Source organism: Copadichromis virginalis, linkage group LG18, assembly GCF_057382275.1.
Source record: "Copadichromis virginalis isolate Kocher_CV1m ecotype Utaka linkage group LG18, C_Virginalis_male_GT1.1, whole genome shotgun sequence".
In the NCBI taxonomy this organism is placed as follows: domain Eukaryota; kingdom Metazoa; phylum Chordata; class Actinopteri; order Cichliformes; family Cichlidae; genus Copadichromis; species Copadichromis virginalis.
This window is the reverse complement of record NC_140635.1, coordinates 643,238-664,468: the sequence shown is the minus strand read 5'-3', so window position 1 is coordinate 664,468 and position 21,231 is coordinate 643,238. Positions and strand designations below refer to the sequence as shown.

General features: G+C 49.6%; 1 protein-coding gene and 1 pseudogene across 2 annotated transcripts; one reads left to right on the top strand and one right to left on the bottom strand.

The window, feature by feature from the left end:
- Positions 1–554: 554 nt before the first annotated feature.
- Positions 555–11,505, bottom strand: LOC146686804 (caspase-1-like). 2 transcript variants are annotated; one of them, XM_085439781.1, is made up of 10 exons: positions 10,820–11,505; positions 7,256–7,343; positions 6,067–6,283; positions 5,769–5,988; positions 5,581–5,697; positions 5,403–5,512; positions 3,541–3,631; positions 3,045–3,102; positions 2,756–2,802; positions 555–2,233 (listed from the first exon to the last, which is right to left on the bottom strand). In XM_085439781.1, the coding sequence occupies exons 3-10, from the start codon at positions 6,274–6,276 to the stop codon at positions 1,698–1,700; spliced, it is 1,389 nt and encodes a 462-aa protein (XP_085295907.1). In that variant the 5' UTR covers positions 6,277–6,283; positions 7,256–7,343; positions 10,820–11,505; the 3' UTR covers positions 555–1,697. The 2 variants fall into 2 exon arrangements, with proteins under 2 accessions (XP_085295907.1, XP_085295906.1); XM_085439780.1 differs by lacking the exon at positions 7,256–7,343 and having other exon boundaries at positions 10,820–11,504.
- Positions 11,506–17,772: 6,267 nt separating this feature from the next.
- Positions 17,773–20,549, top strand: LOC146686803 (dynein beta chain, ciliary-like; annotated as a pseudogene).
- The last annotated feature ends 682 nt before the right edge of the window (positions 20,550–21,231 follow it).

The following is a 21,231-nucleotide window of genomic DNA, read 5'->3' as shown; positions in this document are numbered from 1 at the left end:
TCCGACAAAGGGGCGGAGACAGTCAGGGTTAGTTGTAGTAAACCTGCTAGGGGGCAGGTTAGCTTCACGGAGTGTGTCGTCATAGTGACTCACTGAGGCTTCATCTGAACTCTCTTTGTGAAACCGAAAACCCAGAGTTTTCGTTAACTCAGGGTATACTTACTCAGTTTTTCCACTAAACCGGCTTCCTGAAACAGGGCCCTGGTGTTGGCCAGAGGGGCCGATGGCGCGATATGGCAGCCTCGCTTCTGTCAGTCTGCCCCAGGGCAGCTGTGGCTACAACCGTAGCTGCCTCCACCAGTGTGTGAGAGTGACTGAATAGTGGTATTGTAAAGCGCTTTGGGTGCCTTGAAAAGCGCTATATAAATCCAATCCATTATTATTATTATTATTATTGTGTAAGCGAGGCAGTGCTCAGGTGGCGTCCGTTTGGGCGATCCTCTGCGATCATGTCTGAGCTGTGTGCTGGAATCAGGGAAACCCGAATCCTCTTCTTTGATCGGGGTAAAAAACCTGCACTGGTTACCCGAGCTGTAACCCTGTGTGTGTCCTTCTGTGCGAGTGGACTAATGCAGCCTGATCACTCGTGTTTGTTCAGACGACTTCCTGAGAATCTGGTTGTGGAGTTCTCTGGAACAGATTTTATGAGACTGTTTGGGATCGTTTCCAAATTCCAAAGAAGACGTCAAAGAACCAGTTTCATAACTGAACATGAGATATTTGTCTGTTTATGTAACACGTCTTACTGTGGGACGTCTAAATTTAGACGTCTCGTGTAAACAAAACAGTTTGTCTGTATGGCACAACAACAGCCTGAGACATGGGGTGGGGCAGAAAAGGAAAGCTTGACAGCCACAGTCACAACAGGATACATCAGCTTGTCCCGATTCTGAGGGAACAGAGAGGGAACAGAGGGAACGTCGGCTAACGTGGGAACGTCGGCCCACTTTAAAGATGGACGTGGTTTCCTGCAACGCTCCTCAGCATCTACAGACTTCAGAGAAGACTGACAGAAACGAGCCGTTCACTTTTCTGTTTATTGATCTTTGAAACCTCACATAAGTACACATTTGTTTGGACTTTCTGTGTCCTCCAATCAGACACTGTCTGGAAACAGGAAGCAGTGAATCACGCTGAAAGAGTCGGAGGGTTTGCTGCCATCAGGTGGCCACACTGAGGAACTACAGCTGCACATTCAAATCAAACTTTATACACAATTACACAAAAACATCACAGTCATCATAAAAGCATCTGTCAGAGCGTGCAACCACGGTCATCAGAGCGTCACAGCCAGAGCAACGACCCGCCTCCACAGTTACACACACAACAGGAAGTGTGTCGCACAGTCAGACATTTGTGTTTATAACATTTACAACATGCACAAAGTTTAAAAACACGTTCACGCTGCAGGCATGTGACTTTTGGAAGAAGGCGGAGCCAAACCAGCCCGGTCAGGTTCCAGTTAAAGTCTTTAACCAGTGAACAGCACCACCCTCAGGCAGGGAGGAGCACAGCGGGAACATCACTGATGCCTGGGTCAGAACTACAGCCAAACCTTTGACCCCGAGTGCAGCACATGCAGGATAAAGGAAAGAAATGTCACAACTCGAAGAGAAGCGAGAGAAAGCTCCCTCTACCATTACTCTGAAAACACATCCACTCTAGCCCACCCCACGAGTGGACGCTCTCCATGCCACTCAGCACAGACGCAATGAGGACTCAGTGAAGACTCTGAACCCGGCATACACGGGCTCAGTGAATTTGGTCTTGAAGGTGTGGAGGTGGGTCAGAGTGTCAGAGGAGACCTTGAGGAAGGACAGAGTGCCAGCGTGATAGTCCACGTACACTGCTGCCCTACTAGAGTCGGACAGGGAGGATGAGGAGTAGGAGCGCGAGGAGAGTGCCGTTTCTTTGCCGTCGTGCCAGACGGCGTATGTATCGGAGCAGTACAGACTCCACGACTGGTTGTTCCACCCGAACAGGGTCTTGTTGCTGTCTCCTTTCCTTCTGATCCCTCTGTAACTCACCGCTATGTAAACCTCGCCGGTCCACTCCACCTCCCAGTACCCGCGACCCACCAGCCCATCTCTGCACAGCAGCTGAGCCCGGTCGAATCTGTCGGGATGATCGGGATACCGCTGAGGCTCCGACAGATACTCCACTTTCCTGGTATGGTGGGACAGTTTGAGTTTCCTGTTCACCGTGTTCATGTCGATGGTGAGCTGACAGCAATCTGATGAGAGAACAAACACAATCCAGCTACAGTCAGTCATCCAGGCCTCGGCGGTCTCAGGAGCCAAACCAAGACCACCGGACTTCTCCGAGTTTGTCCAGACGTTTCATCCGAGAGGCTGCTTCAGTTCTAAAGCCAGAAGGTGGACTACACTGACCTGGACCACTGCTCCAAAAGGTCAAAGGCCACTCCCTGAGGATGCCAGTGTTCACATTTCATCACATCTGTGTCCACTTTGGACAGAGGGCGTGGCTTACAACACAGACTGTGCACGACCTACAGTCCAGCCTGAGGTCAGGTGATCTCAGTATGGCAGGGTTACATTGCTTCGCCTTAGCTCATGAGATGAGTCACCATTGAGGGACACTCCCACCGGCGTTTAAATACCGTTTGGTCCAAGAACTGAAGCAGCTCCTCGGATGAGGCGTCTTCAAGAAACTTAAAGAAGTCCCGTCTGTCCAAGCTCGGCAGAATGAGTGATGGGACCGTGTGCTGTTTGAATCACATTAAAAACACACTTACACTTCTTCAGCTCTGACCTCACCCATCGGACTCCAGCAGGCTCCGCCCTGAAAGCAGGAGGGGGTCAGCATGCACACTTGGACATCACATGGCTGTCATACTGTTATAGACAGGCGTGATGGAGCGGGGCTCTCTGTGCTAGCTAGACTGATTCTTGGGTTTCCTACAGTGACAGGCTGTTCCTTCAACATGCAGAGATCTACAGCCATGGAGGGGAATGTGAGGCTTAAAATAAAGAAGCAGAGAGGAGAGGCTTTCCGCTCTCCTCTTTCAGTTCTCCTCCTCCTACCTGAGAGCGTCCGGTCTCCCGCGTGGATCCTCAGGTCGTGTAGGCACCTGCACGTTTCCTGTAAGTACATCCGGGGTCAAAATGATAGGTTTACACTTTTCACAGCACCTCAGAAAAAAATTCAATTCAATTCAATTTTATTTATATAGCGCCAAATCACAACAAAAGTCGCCTCAAGGTGCTTCATAGATACAGAGAAAAACCCAACAATCATATGACCCCCTATGAGCAGCACTTTGGCGACAGAGGGAAGGAAAAACTCCCTTTTAACAGGAAGAAACCTCCGGCAGAACCAGGCTCAGGGAGGGGCGGGGCCATCTGCTGTGATTGGTTGGGGTGAGAGAAGAAACAAACACGAGAAGGAACTCTGTGTCTGTCCTCATGCAGCACATCACAGACTGAAATCAGTCCGAGCGCTGAAGCTGCATTTATATGAACACAGGTTTATAATCCAGGTGTCACAGTCTCACACACAACCTCGTGTTTCTGCACTCACCTGGAAGCAGGTAGAAGGGCTTCGTCAGGGTGTGTAATTGCACGCTCGGCATCAGCTGCTGCATGCCTGGCACACGGAAGCACTGCATGACCTGTGGGTCAGAAATATCACACTGTGACCACGCATCAGCTCCACGAACAGGAGGACCAGAACGTGTCTCTGAGCCAGCACCATGACATCACAGGCCCAGGGAGGCCGAGGGAGGACGAGGGAGGACGAGGGAAGATGAGGGAGGGAGATCCAAGGAGGCCCAGGGAGGACAAGGGAGGACGAGGGAGAACGAGGGAGGACGAGGGAGGACGAGGGAGGACGAGGGAGGGAGAACAAGGGAGGACGAGGGAAGATGAGGGAGGACGAGGGAGGACGAGGGAAGATGAGGGAGGGAGATCCAAGGAGGCCCAGGGAGGACGAGGGAGGACGAGGGAGAACGAGGGAGGACGAGGGAGGGAGAACGAGGGAGGACGAGGGAAGATGAGGGAGGGAGATCCAAGGAGGCCTAGGGAGGACAAGGGAGGACGAGGGAGGACGAGGGAGACCCAAGGAGGCCCAGGGAGGACGAGGGAGGACGAGGGAAGATGAGGGAGGGAGATCCAAGGAGGCCCAGGGAGGACAAGGGAGGACGAGGGAGGACGAGGGAGACCCAAGGAGGCCCAGGGAGGACGAGGGAGGGCGAGGGAGACCCAAGGAGGCCCAGGGAGGACAAGGGAGGACAAGGGAGGACGAGGGAGGACGAGGGAAGATGAGGGAGGGAGATCCAAGGAGGCCCAGGGAGGACAAGGGAGGACGAGGGAGACCCAAGGAGGCCCAGGGAGGACGAGGGAGGGCGAGGGAGACCCAAGGAGGCCCAGGGAGGACGAGGGAGGACGAGGGAGGGCGAGGGAGGACGAGGGAGGACGAGGGAGGACAAGGGAGAACGAGGGAGGACGAGGGAGGGAGAACGAGGGAGGACGAGGGAAGATGAGGGAGGGAGATCCAAGGAGGCCCAGGGAGGACAAGGGAGGACGAGGGAGGACGAGGGAGACCCAAGGAGGCCCAGGGAGGACAAGGGAGGACAAGGGAGGACGAGGGAGGACGAGGGAAGATGAGGGAGGGAGATCCAAGGAGGCCCAGGGAGGACAAGGGAGGACGAGGGAGACCCAAGGAGGCCCAGGGAGGACGAGGGAGGACGAGGGAGGGCGAGGGAGACCCAAGGAGGCCCAGGGAGGACGAGGGAGGACGAGGGAGGGCGAGGGAGACCCAAGGAGGCCCAGGGAAGACAAGGGAGGACGAGGGAGGCCCAGGGAGGACGAGGGAGGACGAGGGAGGGAGATCCAAGGAGGCCCAGGGAGAACGAGGGAGGACGAGGGAGACCCACGGAGGCCCAGGGAGAACGAGGGAGAACGAGGGAGGGAGAACGAGGGAGACCCAAGGAGGCCCAGGGAGGACGAGGGAGGACGAGGGAGACCCAAGGAGGCCCAGGGAGGACGAGGGAGGACGAGGGAGACCCAAGGAGGCCCAGGGAGGACGAGGGAGGGAGAACGAGGGAGGACGAGGGAGGACGAGGGAGACCCAAGGAGGCCGAGGGAGACCCAAGGAGGCCCAGGGAGGATGAGGGAGGACAAGGGAGGACGAGGGAGGGAGGCTCAGGGAGGGAGACTGAGGGAGGCGTCACTCTTCAGTTTGAAAACGAGTATTTGTAGAAGCTTCAATGCTCCAGGTTCTGTAACAGGATGGGCTCTTTGGCTCTTTTTCCCCGACACGTTTCCTCCATTTATGGAGTAAAAGGCCAAATGGGCGGGGCTTTGAGCACCACCTGTGGTCACCTGTCTGGTTCTCAGACCTTTGTCGTGTTTTCAAAGAGTTCAGAATATTCTTAAACGTACTTTTTTGAAGAGTTCATCGATGGGATCCTGGACGCACCGACTGCTGAACACCTCAGCGATACTTTGGATGAAGAAGGAGCTGTACGCCGGGTGTTTGTATGCAGCTATGTCTGCAAACACAAACAGGTGTGAACAGCTGTGTGTGACAGTGATCAGTACTGGATGCTGCAGGACTCACGAGGCGCGCTGCAATGAAGAGTGATGAAATCCTTTTCTGTGTGCAGCCGAGCAGCTTCATTTACTGATCGAGCTCTCATGTTATCTGTGGGCACAGGCGGTCTTCCAGGTACGAGCACTGAAACAGACAACGCTTAGTGAAACGCCATGTTCACAGCAGCCGCCAGCAGCGCGCGAGCGGAGACTCACCTCCTCTGGACGCCTGAATGATGACGATCTTCGGTTTGTCCTTCAGCGCGGGACAGTTTCTAGAGTTTAAGCGCTCATAAATTCGGTCAATTTCTATCCTGTGATTGCCCGTTCCACAGATAGTTCCCATGCCTCCGTGGGACATGACAACAACAAACACGCTGTCTGTGAGGGGCAGTGTCGGACGTCTGCTAAACCTTTTCAGAGCTTCGTCCATTTTCTGTAAGAGCAAAAAGTCAGACGTCAGTCGTTGGGTCGCTGTGGAAAAGCAGTGCAAGCCTCAGTGAAGGAAAGTTACCTGTGCAGGTAGGTTCCGATGTCTATCCACCTCGTATCCCAGAGTGTGGAGCAGGTTGACCACGGCCTGCTCATCTTTGTCAGCCCCGTGTCTGGTTAATGCCGGATTGTAAAAATGCATGTTGTTGATCAGCAGGGCGACACGCTTTGTCCGTCGGGGCACATTTGTAGCCTGGATGTTTCTGGTCATGTTGTCGGTGCTCATCGCCATCGCTGCCCTGCGAGAAGATCAGAGGACAGAATCGGCTCAGTGGATCCGTCATGAACAGCTGCTGAATGAGCAGCGCTGCTCAACACGCTGCTCAACACGCTGCTCAACACGCTGCTCAACGCTGTCATCCATCACAGACGCCACAGTGATGCAGTGCACAACATTACCACATTATAAATAATATTATTGTTACTGTGTAAAGGAGGCAGAAGTAAAAACGTCCACATGTACACACGATCAGCACCGAGCTACAGGCTTTGTTCACTGCTCGCTTTCTTTGCTTGCATCAAACTTTGGGTATTTTTTCTCTATGAAATAAACATGTTAGTGTAATGACAGCTGTAGTGTTGTAGGTTCAGCCTTGTTAGTCCTGTCTGTAAATGAAAGTTCTGCCACAGAGATGATCTCAGGTGAAAGTAGCTCCGCCTCCCGGGTCTGAACGGCAGGTTCATTCAGCCTGATGCGCTTTCAGCCTGCACGTGTGCGATTACACTGTAGAGTAATCACTTAAATCCTCATTCAGAGTGTGTTACTATAAAATGTGATTCACTGTGAGAGTAGTATGACATATAAACTACAATATACAGCATCATTTTTAACTTAAGGAGTAAGTTGCAGCCACAGTAAAATTTAATTCCTTGAACTGAATGGAACCTCATATATTAATAAATGTATTTGTTTATTCAAACAATGTGAAACATTATTACAGCCCACTTTGTATCAAACAGCCAGTCTCACTCTTACCAAAAAGAATATTCAAGTATACTTTAAAAACTAGAAAACAAGCAAGTATACCTTTAGTTTACTTTGTATGTATTTTCTTCCTTTTTTAGACCAAATTACATTTAAGCATCAGCATCTTTTACCTTTTGAACAGAGTAAGTGGGGCAAATCATTAATTTAAAAAATGAAATTGTGCAAACCGTGAGTGAAAAGGGTCAATAGTTAATAAACCTCAACTCTCAAAACACTTTCTCACCTGTTCACTATATGATTCTGGTGCTTGAACTATGGGAGCAGTTCTTTATAAATGAAGCCTTCTGATAGTTAGAACTGATATCTGATATCTGGGGAATGAAGAGATTTGTTACATGTGAAAAATATGTTTCAATTGCATTTTAATTACTGTTTTTCAATCAGAAGTAACTCCAGTGTAAACTAAAAAGTAAATTAATAGTATACTTGTAAGGTTAGTATTGTGATAGTCGAGTATATTTTAATTATACTCTTGTAGACATTATGACATTATGCTAGTACATTTATGGTGAGCAAAAAGTACATCTCAAAGTTAATTTCAAGAATACTGTTGTGTACTAAAACGGGGGCCAATAAAGTCCCCAGAAGCATTATTAGTATACGTACTAGGTAAGATATACTTGGGAAATATAATTGAAGTATACTTATTTTTGTATGGCCAGCAACAAAAACTAATGGCTACATTTAGAGTAATGTTTAAACATGACTTCATTTAGCAGGATGTTGCTTTTTTCTCTTCTTATTCTTTCTTATACTGGACCTTCATTTGTTTTGTATAAGGTGGTACTTTTTAAGACACCTCTGCCTAACGAGTGAACTGACCTAATAATATGCTCTGGTCGTCATTTTACACAAGGTGTCACATCCATGAAACCTACACCACTAACCAGCATCAGTCCTACAACTTCACTCTCAGAATTAATAAATTCTGGGACATCAGAAACTGTATTTTTAGCGGTGCATTTTGCTGCAGGCCAGACTGCTATTAAATGCTCTCCTAAAGCAATAATTCCTTTGTAGCACCACTGCGTCTTGGTTCAGGAGAGATGTCCTGATATACGTGATAATGTAACACGGGTGTTTATGTTTGTTCGTGTTTAGCGCGTTGGGTTGTGTTTTTAAAGCTTTGTAATGCGACAGGTGCGATAGCCGACACCACACATTCACCTGACGTACAACGTGACGTATGACGCACACGTCGGGTATTCACTTTCAAAACAACAATGAGGATAGAAAATCGAGGTGGTTAATGCTCCTTTCGCTGGTTGCCAACCACCATTAAATAACAACAAGAAGAAAATATTGATCTGCTTCTCTTAGTTTTGCACGTTTAAGACGCGATTCAGACTCAAACAAAGCTGCAAAGCAGGAGAACAACATGGCCATCAACTATTCTGTGCCACAGATACAGTTCGCTGCAGCACAGAGTGATGATGAGACCGTTAACATGTGCAACTTAGAAGTAGTCAGAGGTAACTGGATGTTCAATCGGGTTAAATGCAAGGTTGATTGGATTATATCTGAAGATCGTATGCTATTCGTGGTAACTCTGCTAGACTCCAAATTGCTGCTCGTCCATGCGGGAGTATCTCAAAATTAAATGAAACCACTTAACACTTTTTCCCTAAAACGGACTGACATGGGACACATTAAAGTTGGATCGGAACCTGCTAATCAGTCTGAAGGTAAGTGTTTTTTTCACTTATTCGAGAGAAGTCCGAAATGCGTTCTTAGTACTGTTTGTTTTGACTTTTAAGCTACCAGGATATTTTCATTTAAAGACAAAATGTCAATATCTCTGAATGTGGAGACTCAAAAGACTAGTTAGGTAATAGCTGCCGATGGATTTATGAGACTTGATAGAAACTTGGACGTTTGCAACAGGTGAATCGGTGAACTACCGAGGTTGCGCCCAAATGCTTAAAGCTGTTAGCTGGTCAGTGTTTTCAGGTGTGCTTGTACTACCTGTACGGAGCGGAGTGCTGACTAAGTCATGTTAAACCCATTAAAGCGTCGAGCTCAAATCATTTGTGTGCACTGTTCTCTTGTTGGCACACATTTTCTCTTTATTGAAGCCTTTTGTGAATAATTTTGATCATGTAAAAACTGGGAATTGGTCCCTATTGACAATACTCTTATTTTTTGCATTGAATATGTCATTCAGGAAAGGTAATTGGTCACTGAACTTTCTGCAACTGTGTGTATTTCTAAATTTTGTGGCTTCAGTGCACGCAAATTTATATTGTTCAGTTTGCATGTTAAAAGCCACAAACATTAGCTCACTATAGGCTTTCCTGTGGAACTGAGAACTGCCCTGCCACTTTCAGGACATTTTCTGCCTTCATTCACATGCCTAGGAACAAGAAGGGAGACCACTGAGGAGGAGTTTTATAAGTTCACTGGTGACCTCGGCTGTCAAGTTCGTGGATGTGGGTATGCTGCATAAAACACGGTGAGTTACTGGTTAATATATTGCAGTTTATTGCCTTGCAGCGGGCTTACAGTGACATGCCGTGAATAAACGGTAGTATACCAATTTATTAATCACAGTATGACGTTACTTTGTTGACGTAATTTACAACATAACGTCACTGTCGCCAGTGAGATACCGTAAAAAAGGCTACGGTGCGTTACCATAGTGCTACCACACCAGCAAACACGGTGTCATCCTGCAGAACGGTGAGCTACCGTAACACAGCGACGCCAGTATGTTACCGTGAAGTGGCGATGAAAAGTCAGTGCTGCACACTCACACGCATGCGCTCTGTTTCATCGCAGGGTCAAACGCACACATGTGATCACGTGATCATGGCGCTGCATCCTTCAGAGGCATTTCCACATGTTACCCGAGCGATGTCCCCATGAACTAGGGTGACCAACCGTCCTCTTTTTTGCACTCGCTGACTATATGACACTTTTTATTTCGCCATTCATTAACCGCACAGAGAAGGAATGTTTCAATATGTTAAAGTTTTCTTTAAGCCAGCAGTATTATTAAAGTTCTTCAGGACTGGGCCAAGTGTTTTCTTTATTGGAAATCAATGGTCACCCTACCATAACCAGCTCCACGGCGCCGTCGCGGTACAGCAAGATGGCGCCACGAGACGACTCGCTTACGTTTCAGCTGCCGACGTGTTTGAAGCCAGCAGCACACACATGTGACCTGACATCTGCTTCTCACCTTGATATATGATCTTTACTGGAGAGGCCAAAGGAGCCCTCTCAGGCTGGGTGGGAGAAAACACGCCGGGGGTGGGCACCGCTGCCCGCCGCCTCCCAGCAGACACGCCAGTGGTATGAGTTCAAAACTCTACATGTTATCGAGCTATTGCATTCACAGGTTCCTTTTAGCTGACACACCCGTGCTGTTCTCGAAGCTGTCGTTCTCGACTGCGCCCGGCCTGTCCGCCCGCGGGGCACAGCGGTACCCCATCAGGTGTTGACGGCTGCTAACGGCGGCTGGAAGCTTTGTGACTCTGACGCTGGAACTTTTTTGCTGGTTGGACTTTTGTTGGGTCACAGAAATAGTGGAAGAAGATGAAAGTTTCCAGAAATGAAGGTAAATGTTAGGAAAGAAACGACTGCAGTTTAAAGCTGAGAAAATACCAAATCTATCAAATCACGTCGCCTCGAGTCTTCAAGGAACCTTTCCAGGATTAACATTTGATAGGACGCTCCTGAGCGTCGCTCAGCAGTCAGAGTCCGAGCTGAGGATCACTCAGAAACCTCGGACACGGCTGGAAGCTGTCAACGACACAAAGCAACACAAAGCAGAAGGGAGACTTACAGCAGGGAGTCCCGTCCTCCTCCGATGAACGCTTCAGTCTGCCGAGAGCTGCAAACAGCTCCTGCGTGGCGCCGTCGGCTTTTATATCCCCGCAGATTCTCCGTGCCGGGTTTTGTTCCAGATGACTTCCTTGGAAACTCGTTATTCAGTTCTCTGGAAGAGCTTTTGAAAGATTGTTTGGGACATTTCCAAATTCTCAAGAAAGCGGTCCAAGAGCCAGTTTCATATTTGAATATCTGATATTTCCCTGTTTTTCAGTGCAGGTCACTTTTCTGTGTGTGGTGTCCAATCACAGCTGAGGCTGCTCAGTGCTGGCTCACCTGGAACACAGGTACACTGTTGCAGCTGCATCTACACTTGATCATGCATCACGCAGTGCTGCTCCCTGAGGCCCTTTGATTGTGTGATAGAAACAGTTTACCTGTATTCCAGGTGTGCCACAACAAGCAGCCTGAGGCTCCGGGTGGGACAGAAAGTGAACGTTTCACAGCAACAGCCCGAGGCTGCGGACTCGCACCGACAACCTATTTCTGTCCTGTCTTTGCCTTCGTGTTGTCGGTGAGAGGCCGCATACAGCCTCACCTCTGCCCATGTGAACAAGCCTCGTCTGTAACTGTCGGCACGATGGCGCTTTGTGAAAAAGAGAAACTGTGAGCAGGGAGCTGTGCAGGAGCATGCCCACGCTGGCATCGACCACAGAAACGCCCACACCGAGCAGCGCCTGAAACAGCGAGGCCCCGGGTGCAGCAGCCTGTGCATGAACATCAACAATCACACACAGGCCTTAAATCACTTCACAGTCCGTCCCACAAGATCATAAAACACTTGATTTATAACACATCAAACAGGCTTTATCAGCTGCAGACAACATCCCATAACACAGCCCAGGATCACAGCAGGGTGGAACAGACACAAGCAGCAGGCAGACATGATGCATGTAGAGCTGGAAGTCTCTTCTTGCTTAGCAGAAACGGTTACGTATGTACGATTATGGAACGATGTGAAATGCATTGCTGACTGCACGTGCAGTACAACCTTTACTGTAGCTGATACGTATGATAGATCATTACTCGAACATCAAGTTAGAAACTTAAAATGAAAAAGAATGAATTGCATGAATGAAACGTTCCTGTGAGCGAGTGGTCCCAGCCTTCATTCAGGTATGAAGCAGTCCAAACAGAAGTGTTCAAACCCTGTGGATGCTCTCCACTCGTCCCAGGTGTGCCCACTTGCTTTTGCACAGCCCTCTGTCTGTGTTTGCTGTGATTCGTCACAGTAACTGTCCCGGGTTTGTTTGTGTGAGCAGTCTGTCGCTGCTGTTTCTTTGTTACAGATTTGTTTATACTTTGTTCTTTCTTTCAGTCTTCATGAGGGTCAGGTGTGAGGAGAGGCCTCATTTCAAAGTGCTGCTGATGTCAGACGTGACATCAAGAGGAGGGGTTTCTTCTACCACAGACATCCTTCCTTTTGTTTGTTTCAAGGTCTCTTTTTTCATAAATAGAGCCGTTTGTGTAAATGTGTGAGGAGGTTTTTGCCATTTTCAGTCATCTGTGTAGAGGTTTAGGTCCCTCAGCTTGCCGGACTAATTGAAGTGAGATTAATTGGCCCTGTGTACAGTCAGTCTCTGCCAGAGTCAGGTGAGAGAGCAGAGGTGAGCTGTGTCACCAAATCCTTTTGAGTTTTGTTACCTTGGGTGGAAGTTTTGTTGAGTTTCACGTATGATAGGGTCCACTGTAAACCTGAAATGTCTGCTTCCCTACCGCCCTCCTGGACGCTGAGTCTGACCACTTCACACCCACACAGACGGTCGGCAGCCAGCGTAGCGGCTGATGACAGGAGTTACTGAGCTCCTCTGTTTGAGCGAGTCAGCGGTGTGACTGCAGAGTTTTGGACGCTCTGCAGACGAGCCGGCCGCCTGCTGTAGACATCGAACACAGACCAGAAGACAAAGGCACGCACTGATGATGCTCTTCATCTGAAACCCACAAACACACTCGCAGATAAGCTCTCATCCACGTCACAGCACCTCACCCACTGAGATAAATCCACAGTTTTGTCTCTGACGTTAAACACCACCACAGTCCGGTCACATTACATGTTTCAGCCAGGCCCTCGTAGCTGACTGAATCATATTCCTTTACTAAAAATGGCAGAAGATCATGTGACACATTACCTGTGTGACTCAGCGCTGCCACCATTAAAAGGATGAGTGCTGGTTTTCACTGGTCTCTAATAAAGCGTCTCTACTAGACTCCAAAAGCCAAACCACAGCCGAGGTGTCCGAGCACCACACCTGTATCGGTGCCTGTCTGAAAGTGGGCGGTGACTGGCTGCACAGGTGAAAGTGCTGAAATGCAGCTGAGGTTTCAGAGTGTGAGGGACCCGAGGAGGGAGCGCTGCCTCTCTCACGGCCGATCGCCACAAAAGCTGCTCGAAACTCATCCTTCGGTGTGTGGGCGGAGCCACTGAAGAAAAGCATCACTGTGCTCGTGTTCAGTGGAGACCGTCAGCACTGATGGATGACTGCTCGCTGCTCGCTGTGTCAGACCCGTCCTGCAGGTAAATGCTGCATCAGCTGGAAGGACCGATGAGTTCAAAGAGGCTCTGCGATCGATGATGGCGTGAGATCGTCACGATGACGCTGAAACTTAATCAGAGAGAACGCCGCGAAGCCGCCTGGAGCTGTCGTTAGGGCAGCAGCACTGAAGCAACATCGTTGATCAGAGATCATTGATCAGTGGCTGCTCATCAGTTTCCATGACAACTTGCACATAGGTGATAAAATTGATGGATGACAAAAATGTGAAAATATTCAGTCACTGGAAATCCTGTAACCCACCTGTCGCTGCTTCGTCCCTGCACATCGACAAAGTAAAACAACTTTGTTTTTCTGCTGTGTAGTTTTGTTTCTGAGGTTTGCCACACATGGCAAGCTCCACACCTCACCACCAGGCGATTCACTTTACTTTGCAGTCACTACTTTATTATACTCATTGTTCAATATTGTTTCTTTATTAAAGTTGTTTTTCCATCACACCTTCCAGTGTTTATATGGCGTGCACACATATTAACGAAGTCTACACCGCCACGTCCTTAAAATGCAGGGAGACGAAGGACGCGTTTGAGGGCCGCATTTCGAGCTTTGAATTGGGACAGCCTTCGTCGCGTCGCTGTGACGTAATCGGCCTTAAAATGCGACCTTTAAGGCTGCAGACCCTGAATCGGGACACAGCCTCTGTTAGCAGCATAAACTCAGCCACTTACAACATTTCCAAACACCTTCCCACCATCCCAGCACCCACCGTGGGGAAAACACTGCATCAACTCCACCAACCTCACTGACAAGATCCAGATGAAACCATAGCGCTCTCTGATGTGGTCTCTCTCTTATAATAATAACAATTCAGATAAGAGGTAAACCAGGCGAGTGCTGTGACATTGATGCCAATAGATGCTGCTGCAAGGTCAAGGATGAGCATGGAGATGAGTCCAGAGTCAGCTGCAAGCAGAAGATCATTGGGGACTTTTACCTGAGCTGTTCCTGTGAGAAGAACGGGAGCCAGAGTGAAACTGTTCGTTAGTTATTTCCAGTGAGGTGTCCATGAACCTGTGCAGCCACCATCTTTTAAAGAATTTTGGCCATGAAGGCAGATTTGAAACTGGCCTGAAATGATTTAGATTGGAGGGTCTGAACCATTCTTTACCTGTACGGGAGTTATTGTTGAGTTTTAAGAGAAGATGGAACAGAACCAGAGATAAGAGACGAGTGTCCGATGTTAGCGATCAGCTCGCGTGATTAGGTAGAGGATCAACAGGGGGTCCACGACTCTCTTGGGGACCCTCCCACAGGGTTAAATCTGGGACTCTCTACCAGTCGCTCTTAGAACTGAAGAAGTTTCTCGGATGAAACGTCTTTAAGAAACTTAAAGAAGTCCAGACGCTTTTCTTTCTGAGCTCCTTAGACTACGACTAACATTCCTCTGTCGTTAAAATCCACAAAGACGCCGTCCACATCCACAAGACAACAGCGTGGACACTTTCCCCATACTGAATGTCCACAGAAGCACGAGCGGCTCCACAGCAAGGCCTCATTAACCCTTCTCAGGTGAGACAGCATGGGCCACTGGTCGATCCAGCATGGAGGTCTGCTTACTGTCGCCTTCACCCAGAATGTACAATCAAAAGTTTAAGACCACCAAAAATCATATTTTGCATGTTTGGATCTTAACGAAGTTCCAAGTCGAGCTTCAACCTGCAACAAGAAGAAATGGGAGTGAGACAAAACACCTTTGAACCTTGTTTTTGGAACCTCGCAAAGATCCAACCATGCAAATATGGTTTTTGGTGATTTTTCAGGTGGTCGTGAACTTCTGATGGGGACTGTATTTGCAGACCCTTTGCAGTCTGTCCCAAGTCTGAATGAGCAAACATGCAGCCTGCTGTTGAAAGGGACTGTGCCGTGGGTACTGGCACGTCTCACCTGGACTCTCAGTGTCTCTGGTCCATGCAGCAAGCATCGCAGCACCACTGTTTCCTCCACCTCAGTCATTTTATCAGATGAGCTGCAGCAAAGACTGATTATTGAAGCTTGAGTTCGCACACCAAAGAACAGACTGGACAGAGATGCAGGAGCTCATGTTGCAACCTGTTTTTGCTCTTTCACCTCAGTATTTTTAATTTCTCCCTCACAATTGAAATCACACATTTCTATCTTGTTCTTACACCAGTGCTGACGGAGCCCTACCGCACACCGCGGAGGTGGAGCACACTGGGTCCACCAAAATAAAGCTGCACCTCCAGGTGTAGGTGCTCTCTCTCCCTCTCTGCAGGGCTGACTGGAGGACAAGAGACGGTTGCCATGGTGAAGTGGGAAGAGTGGTCTTCATATGGCCACAGGGGGCGGAGATGAGCCGAGACCCAGTTTGACCCAGTTAACCAATCACATTAAGATTGCTTACAGCCTGGGGGTGGCGCTCTTCGTCCCTGCTGAGCTGAGGAACAGACACTCCAACCTTTAACAGCTTAATAGGTTTAACAGAAGATCGTGTCTTCTCTCATGAAAGAACCAACAAACTGGTGCCGACAAAGACCATCGACTGGATAAAGAGAACCAAGGCGGCCCAAATGGAAAGGCAGGAACCATTTGGTGTTGTTAACGCTTCAGTTTGGTTAAAAATCCCGTCACGAGCGACCGATCGGCGGCTGTCAGAGAATTGTTAACAGTCGGAGTAATTAAAAAAGGAAATAGTTGTTTTGTGACGTCACCTTTGTGTTGGTGTGAAAGTCCAATCGAGGAATTGATTTTCCCATTCAGACAGACTGGGATTACCCACAATGCACCTCTGTGATATTCTGCATATTCATAGTTGAGCTGTTGGTATATATTCGCACTGTGTGGCTGTTATTGCTGCCGTGGAGCGACGGCGAGCACACAGGGCTGTAAATGTGACTTCTGTTTGAACACATTCGGCTCGTCGCACTTCAGTGAACTACCGCCAGCTCGTGGTAGGCCTGAGCTAAAGGACGATCTGGCTCCATCCGGTGGAAGAAAGTGATACTGCACCCCGGGAGACGCAGGTACTCATAATAGATAACAGAAGGAATAAATAAAAAACAAGAATATAATTTGGGTATAGGATAAAAAAAGAACATCAATTAATTGATTAACATAAAGACTGAAGTAATAATAAAGTATAAACAAAGTATTGATCCGCTCTCGCCCAGCAGGCTTCAAGCTCGTGTCCTCTACCAGAGGCCTGGGAGCCTGAGGGTCCTGCAGTATCTCAGCTGTTCCTAGGACTGCGCTCTTCTGGACAGAGATCTCCGATGTTGTTCCTGCGATCTGCTGGAGCCACTCACCTGGCTCAGGAGTCACCACACTGGGACCATTGCTACCTTCACCCTCCAGCTCTTCTCTGAGCACTTGGTTCTTCTGCAGCTTCTCATATTCCTTCTTCCTGATGTTGGTATCACTACAGCCGTCTTCCTCTGCTTCTCCACCACCACTACGTCCGGCTGGTTAGCCATCACCAGCTTGTCTGTCTGTATCTGGAAGTCCCACAGGATCTTAGCTAACTACCACCCGGGGGGCGTCTCCATCCCTGCACCTGTGGTCTTGCCCGGTCTGACAGACCCCAGCTTCGTGGATCTTGAGCTCAGAGCTGCCATGATTACTGCCTCTGTCAGTGTTTCTCTTAAACAGCTCAGCTGTCTGATGGAGGTGCATGCTGTTACTGAAACAGTGAAGCCCTCTGTTTGTCACAGATCAAATTTCAATCAGATTATAATGCATTACCTTTACTGTTGTGATTTGGTAACATGACTGTTTATGTGCCGGAGGGTGGACAGCCTCACGCCAGCTCATTAGCGGCCGTGTCATTCAGCGTTCATGAACCACTTGCTTTTGAAAATGCGTGAAAATATGAAATGTGTAAGTCTGATAAAAATCTTTTTAAGCTCCGATGTTTCTGAAAAATGATGTCAAATGTTTTTTCATGATGTTGAAAGGCTGGAGTGGTATGTTAACGAGGTCATATTTTCCCTCGTGGATGTTCTTCCTGGCTGATTTGATTGGTAATCGTTCATGTTTGTTTACTCGGACACATGGGATCAAACTCTGTTAATGAATTTATGCTTTACGATGTATGGAGCGGTCCTTGGTGGCAGAACTTCCACCACCACCACCATCATCATCACCCGGTTGCAAAACAGACAGACGCACACATGGAGGTCAAAGTAGACGGGCAGCTGGAGCCAATCAGGAGCTTCACGCTCATCAGCATCAGCCTGGACCTCGACACAGGTGACGGCCCGACAGCGATGTGTGACCAGTAAAATGGTAAATGGCCTGTATTTGTATAGCGCTTTACTTACTTTACAGTACTAGTCACACACAGTGTGTGTGTGTGTGTGTGTGTGTGTGTGCACAGACGAACCTCTGCTGACAGGAAGTCATGGCTGCTATCAGGAAGCTGTCAGACTATAATCTCCATGACTGTGACAGCACGGTGGTGGAGTGGGCGGAGCTAGTGTCTGGATTCCTGCATCAGGATTGGTCTCTTTGGAAGCACCAACTATGGAACCTTCACGTCATCCAGCAGCAGCCCTGAAAAATGGCCACCATCTTGGATTTTCATGTGGCTAATCAGACAAAAGTAAAGCATGTCAAAGGTTCACGCCGCTGCTCGTGTCACGTGTCGCACGATTCTGTTTGACGCGATCTCCTCCAAGATCGCGCTGTGCGAGTGCGCCCCCTATTGGTCATGTCCCAGACCACCTCACATCAGCTCTGGTCGTTGGGTCCAGCACAGAGAAGGTCGTGGCACTGACATCCGCCTACAACAAACAGCCAATGAGATGAGTCCAAAACCTGCAAGTCATAATGTTAGCGCTGCCGTAATCACCTGAACTCATCATCACACCTGCTCATACCAATGCCCTGTGTCCTTCAAAGCAGTGCATGCTGGGATGCAGAGAGACATTGAGACTAAACACTTGTGACATGTGACATCACTTCCTGCTGATTAATGCCTGCCCTTTCTAACAGGAAGTGTTCTGCTCCAGTCTGCAGCTGTACGTGCTGAATGAGACAGTCCTGGGCGTGGTCAGAGGCAGGAAGTGGACCGATGTGGTTCAGGAGGCTTACCAGGACTTCCTGGGTCACATGACGCACCTGTCCAACCTCAGGTGCAACCCCACCGACCCCGAGGACCACCTGGATTCGGCCTGCTATTGTGAGGTGCTTCCTGCATCGCTGTGACTCCTCCCCTTCAGAGCTTTCAGCTCCACCTGGATCAGTTCCAGCTGCAGGTGTCTGACCTGGACTGGTGGCTGGTGTCTGTGCTTAGCCAGGCCCCGGAGGACTGCGGGGAGCCGCTGTCCGCGGTAAAGGACTGCTCCAGTCTGATCCAGTTCAGTCCAGTCTGATCTGGTTCAGTCAGATGATGCTGACTGCTGGTGACCTTTGGATGAACTCTGCATTTGTCCTGGCCGCTGGACTCGGCAGGTAACAGCTGTGTCCTGTTCAGGTGTGCTGACTCAGGTGAGTCCCGGCTGGTCCAGCAGAGGTCTGAGGAGCTCATGGACCTTCTGTAGGACTTCAGAGACACCGTGAGGTCAGAGTGGAGCTGTGAGCTGGATTCAGGTGCCAAATTCATCCTCGCTGAGCTCGAGCTCGGCTGCAGCCTCAAGGTGAGTCAGACACAGAGCACGCACACCTGTCTGCTGGCCTCTGACTGGCTGGTACTGAAGCTGGGGTCTGAGGTCAGGTGTACCGGGGGGACCTCTCACCTCACCTGTGTGTACATGTGCAGGCGGTGCTGAGGTAACTGAGATAAAAGAGCAGAGACAGACATGAAGCTCCGCCCGCTCAACTCACAGAGCTCCAAAGCTCTGAAGCTGCAGGTGTAGGGGGGAAGTTCAAGTGACATGTGACTTGGTCCAATTTCAGGTGGTGCTTGGCATTCTGCAGGCGGAGCTTCCTCTGATCCAGGACCAGCTGAACCGCCTGAACCCGACCCTGTCAGAGCTGGAGAGGAACACCTGGAGCATCACAGGTGACATATATCACATGATATCATAGGCACAAAAACATGGTGGAGCGGGTCCATTATTACACCTGTGTGTGTGTCCAGGTGTGCAGCTGCAGGTTGAGCTGGTGTTGGACCTCCACTCTAGTGTGATGGAGGCCAGAGACAACATGGAAGCCATCGCACACCTCACACAGGTAAGCTTCAACCCTCAGCCTAGACTCTGCCATCATTTCACCTGTACTCAGGTGTGTGTCTTTACAGGGGTGGGCGGAGCTTCACTTGCTGTAGCGCTCACGTGACTCACTGTTGGAGGGCAGAGCTTCAAAGGAGACCTGCAGACGCATCGAAGAGGAGGGACAAGAGCTGCTCAGGTTAACTCAGGTAACACAGCACCTGTAGGAGGTGCTTTAGGTCCAGCTTCTGAAGCACCTTTGTTACCTGTCCCCAGGTGAACAGGAGTCTGTACAGAGCAGACCAAGTGCTTGGACTATGTCAACGGCTGCGTGCAGGACGGGCTGTTCCAGCTGCTGCACTGAGCGCTGCGCTTCCTGTCTGACGGCACAAACCCACAGGTAGACTCACCTGGTGGCACTGGGGCTACATTGTTTGAAGTCAGTCTGCAGCTACAGGAAACAGGAAGTGTATTTGAAGGGTCAGGGGGCGGCGGCCTGTCACACCTCATGAGCACCATCATCAGCGATGTTTACGTCGCAGCAAGTCTGCCGCTCAGGATATCTGTGAGTTGCAATGGCAACTACCAGGTGACCTGATATCTTGCATGCACACCTGTTCTCTCACTCATCTCTCCCTTTCTGTCCGGCTCACCTGTACGTGCCTCTGCAGGTGTCTCTGCGGCAAAATCCAGAGTGTGTCTCTGTGCTGGAACAGGAGTTGATCGTGTGACACAGGTGAAAGAAGAGGCGGAGCTTCTGAGGGTGGGGCTCAACACATATTCTCAGCTATGGTGGAGCGACAGAAGGTTGGTGTTTCAGGAGTTCCTTACATACGGCTGACAGCTGTGACTCCGCCCACCCTGAAGGACTTCCAGAGAGAGGCAAAGGCTCACCTGTCCAGACCTGTTCATTGGCCAGCTGTACAGCCGTGCGTGTCTGTTTCAGGTCGAGGCACTGGACAGACTCAGCATACAGGTGAGTCACCTGGAGACTCTCTGCTGTCCTTCATCCGCTCACAGGAAGTGAACCCGATTCATTATGAAGCGCCACGTCACACTCGGCGTCCAGTGATGTCACTGACAAACACCTGTGGCAGGTGTGACTGAAGCAGAACACGCCCACTAACAGACTAGTCGGCCTGTCAAACCTTTCAAAGTAAAAGCCTGGTCTGTGTGTTTGGTGGCAGTCTGCAGCAGGCAGCTGAGCGAAGGTTCCTCGTCTTCCTCGCCCCTCCCCCACACAGAGACCGTCCTGCTACAGCCCAACATCTGGCTGCACAGCTGGAGGTGAGCTTGTTTGTATCCATCACGTAAACAATCTACAGAAAGTCATTCAGGAAATGAAGAAAGAGCCTCCATCAGCTCGTATTGATCGGGTGACATCACTGTTATTGATATCTGATTAGTTATCCTGTAAACTGTAGAGGTCATGTGATCAGCTGTATCCATGGCGTGTTTGTGTGTTTCAGTGTTGATGCCCACACTTGGCCTTCCAGAACTCCACCTGCAGACCTCCTGCCTGCTTACCTGTGCAGGTGTTTGATGTCAAAATATCAAACAAATGATCAAAATAAAAGCCCCGTGTGTGCGGGTCGGTGAGGAAGGTAAATGTTGAAGCTCGGGCTGAACAGGCGCTGGTCAGGTACGATCTCACCTGTGTGTGCAGTGCACAGGTGAGCGAGCGCAAGCATAGATTTGAACTCTGACCT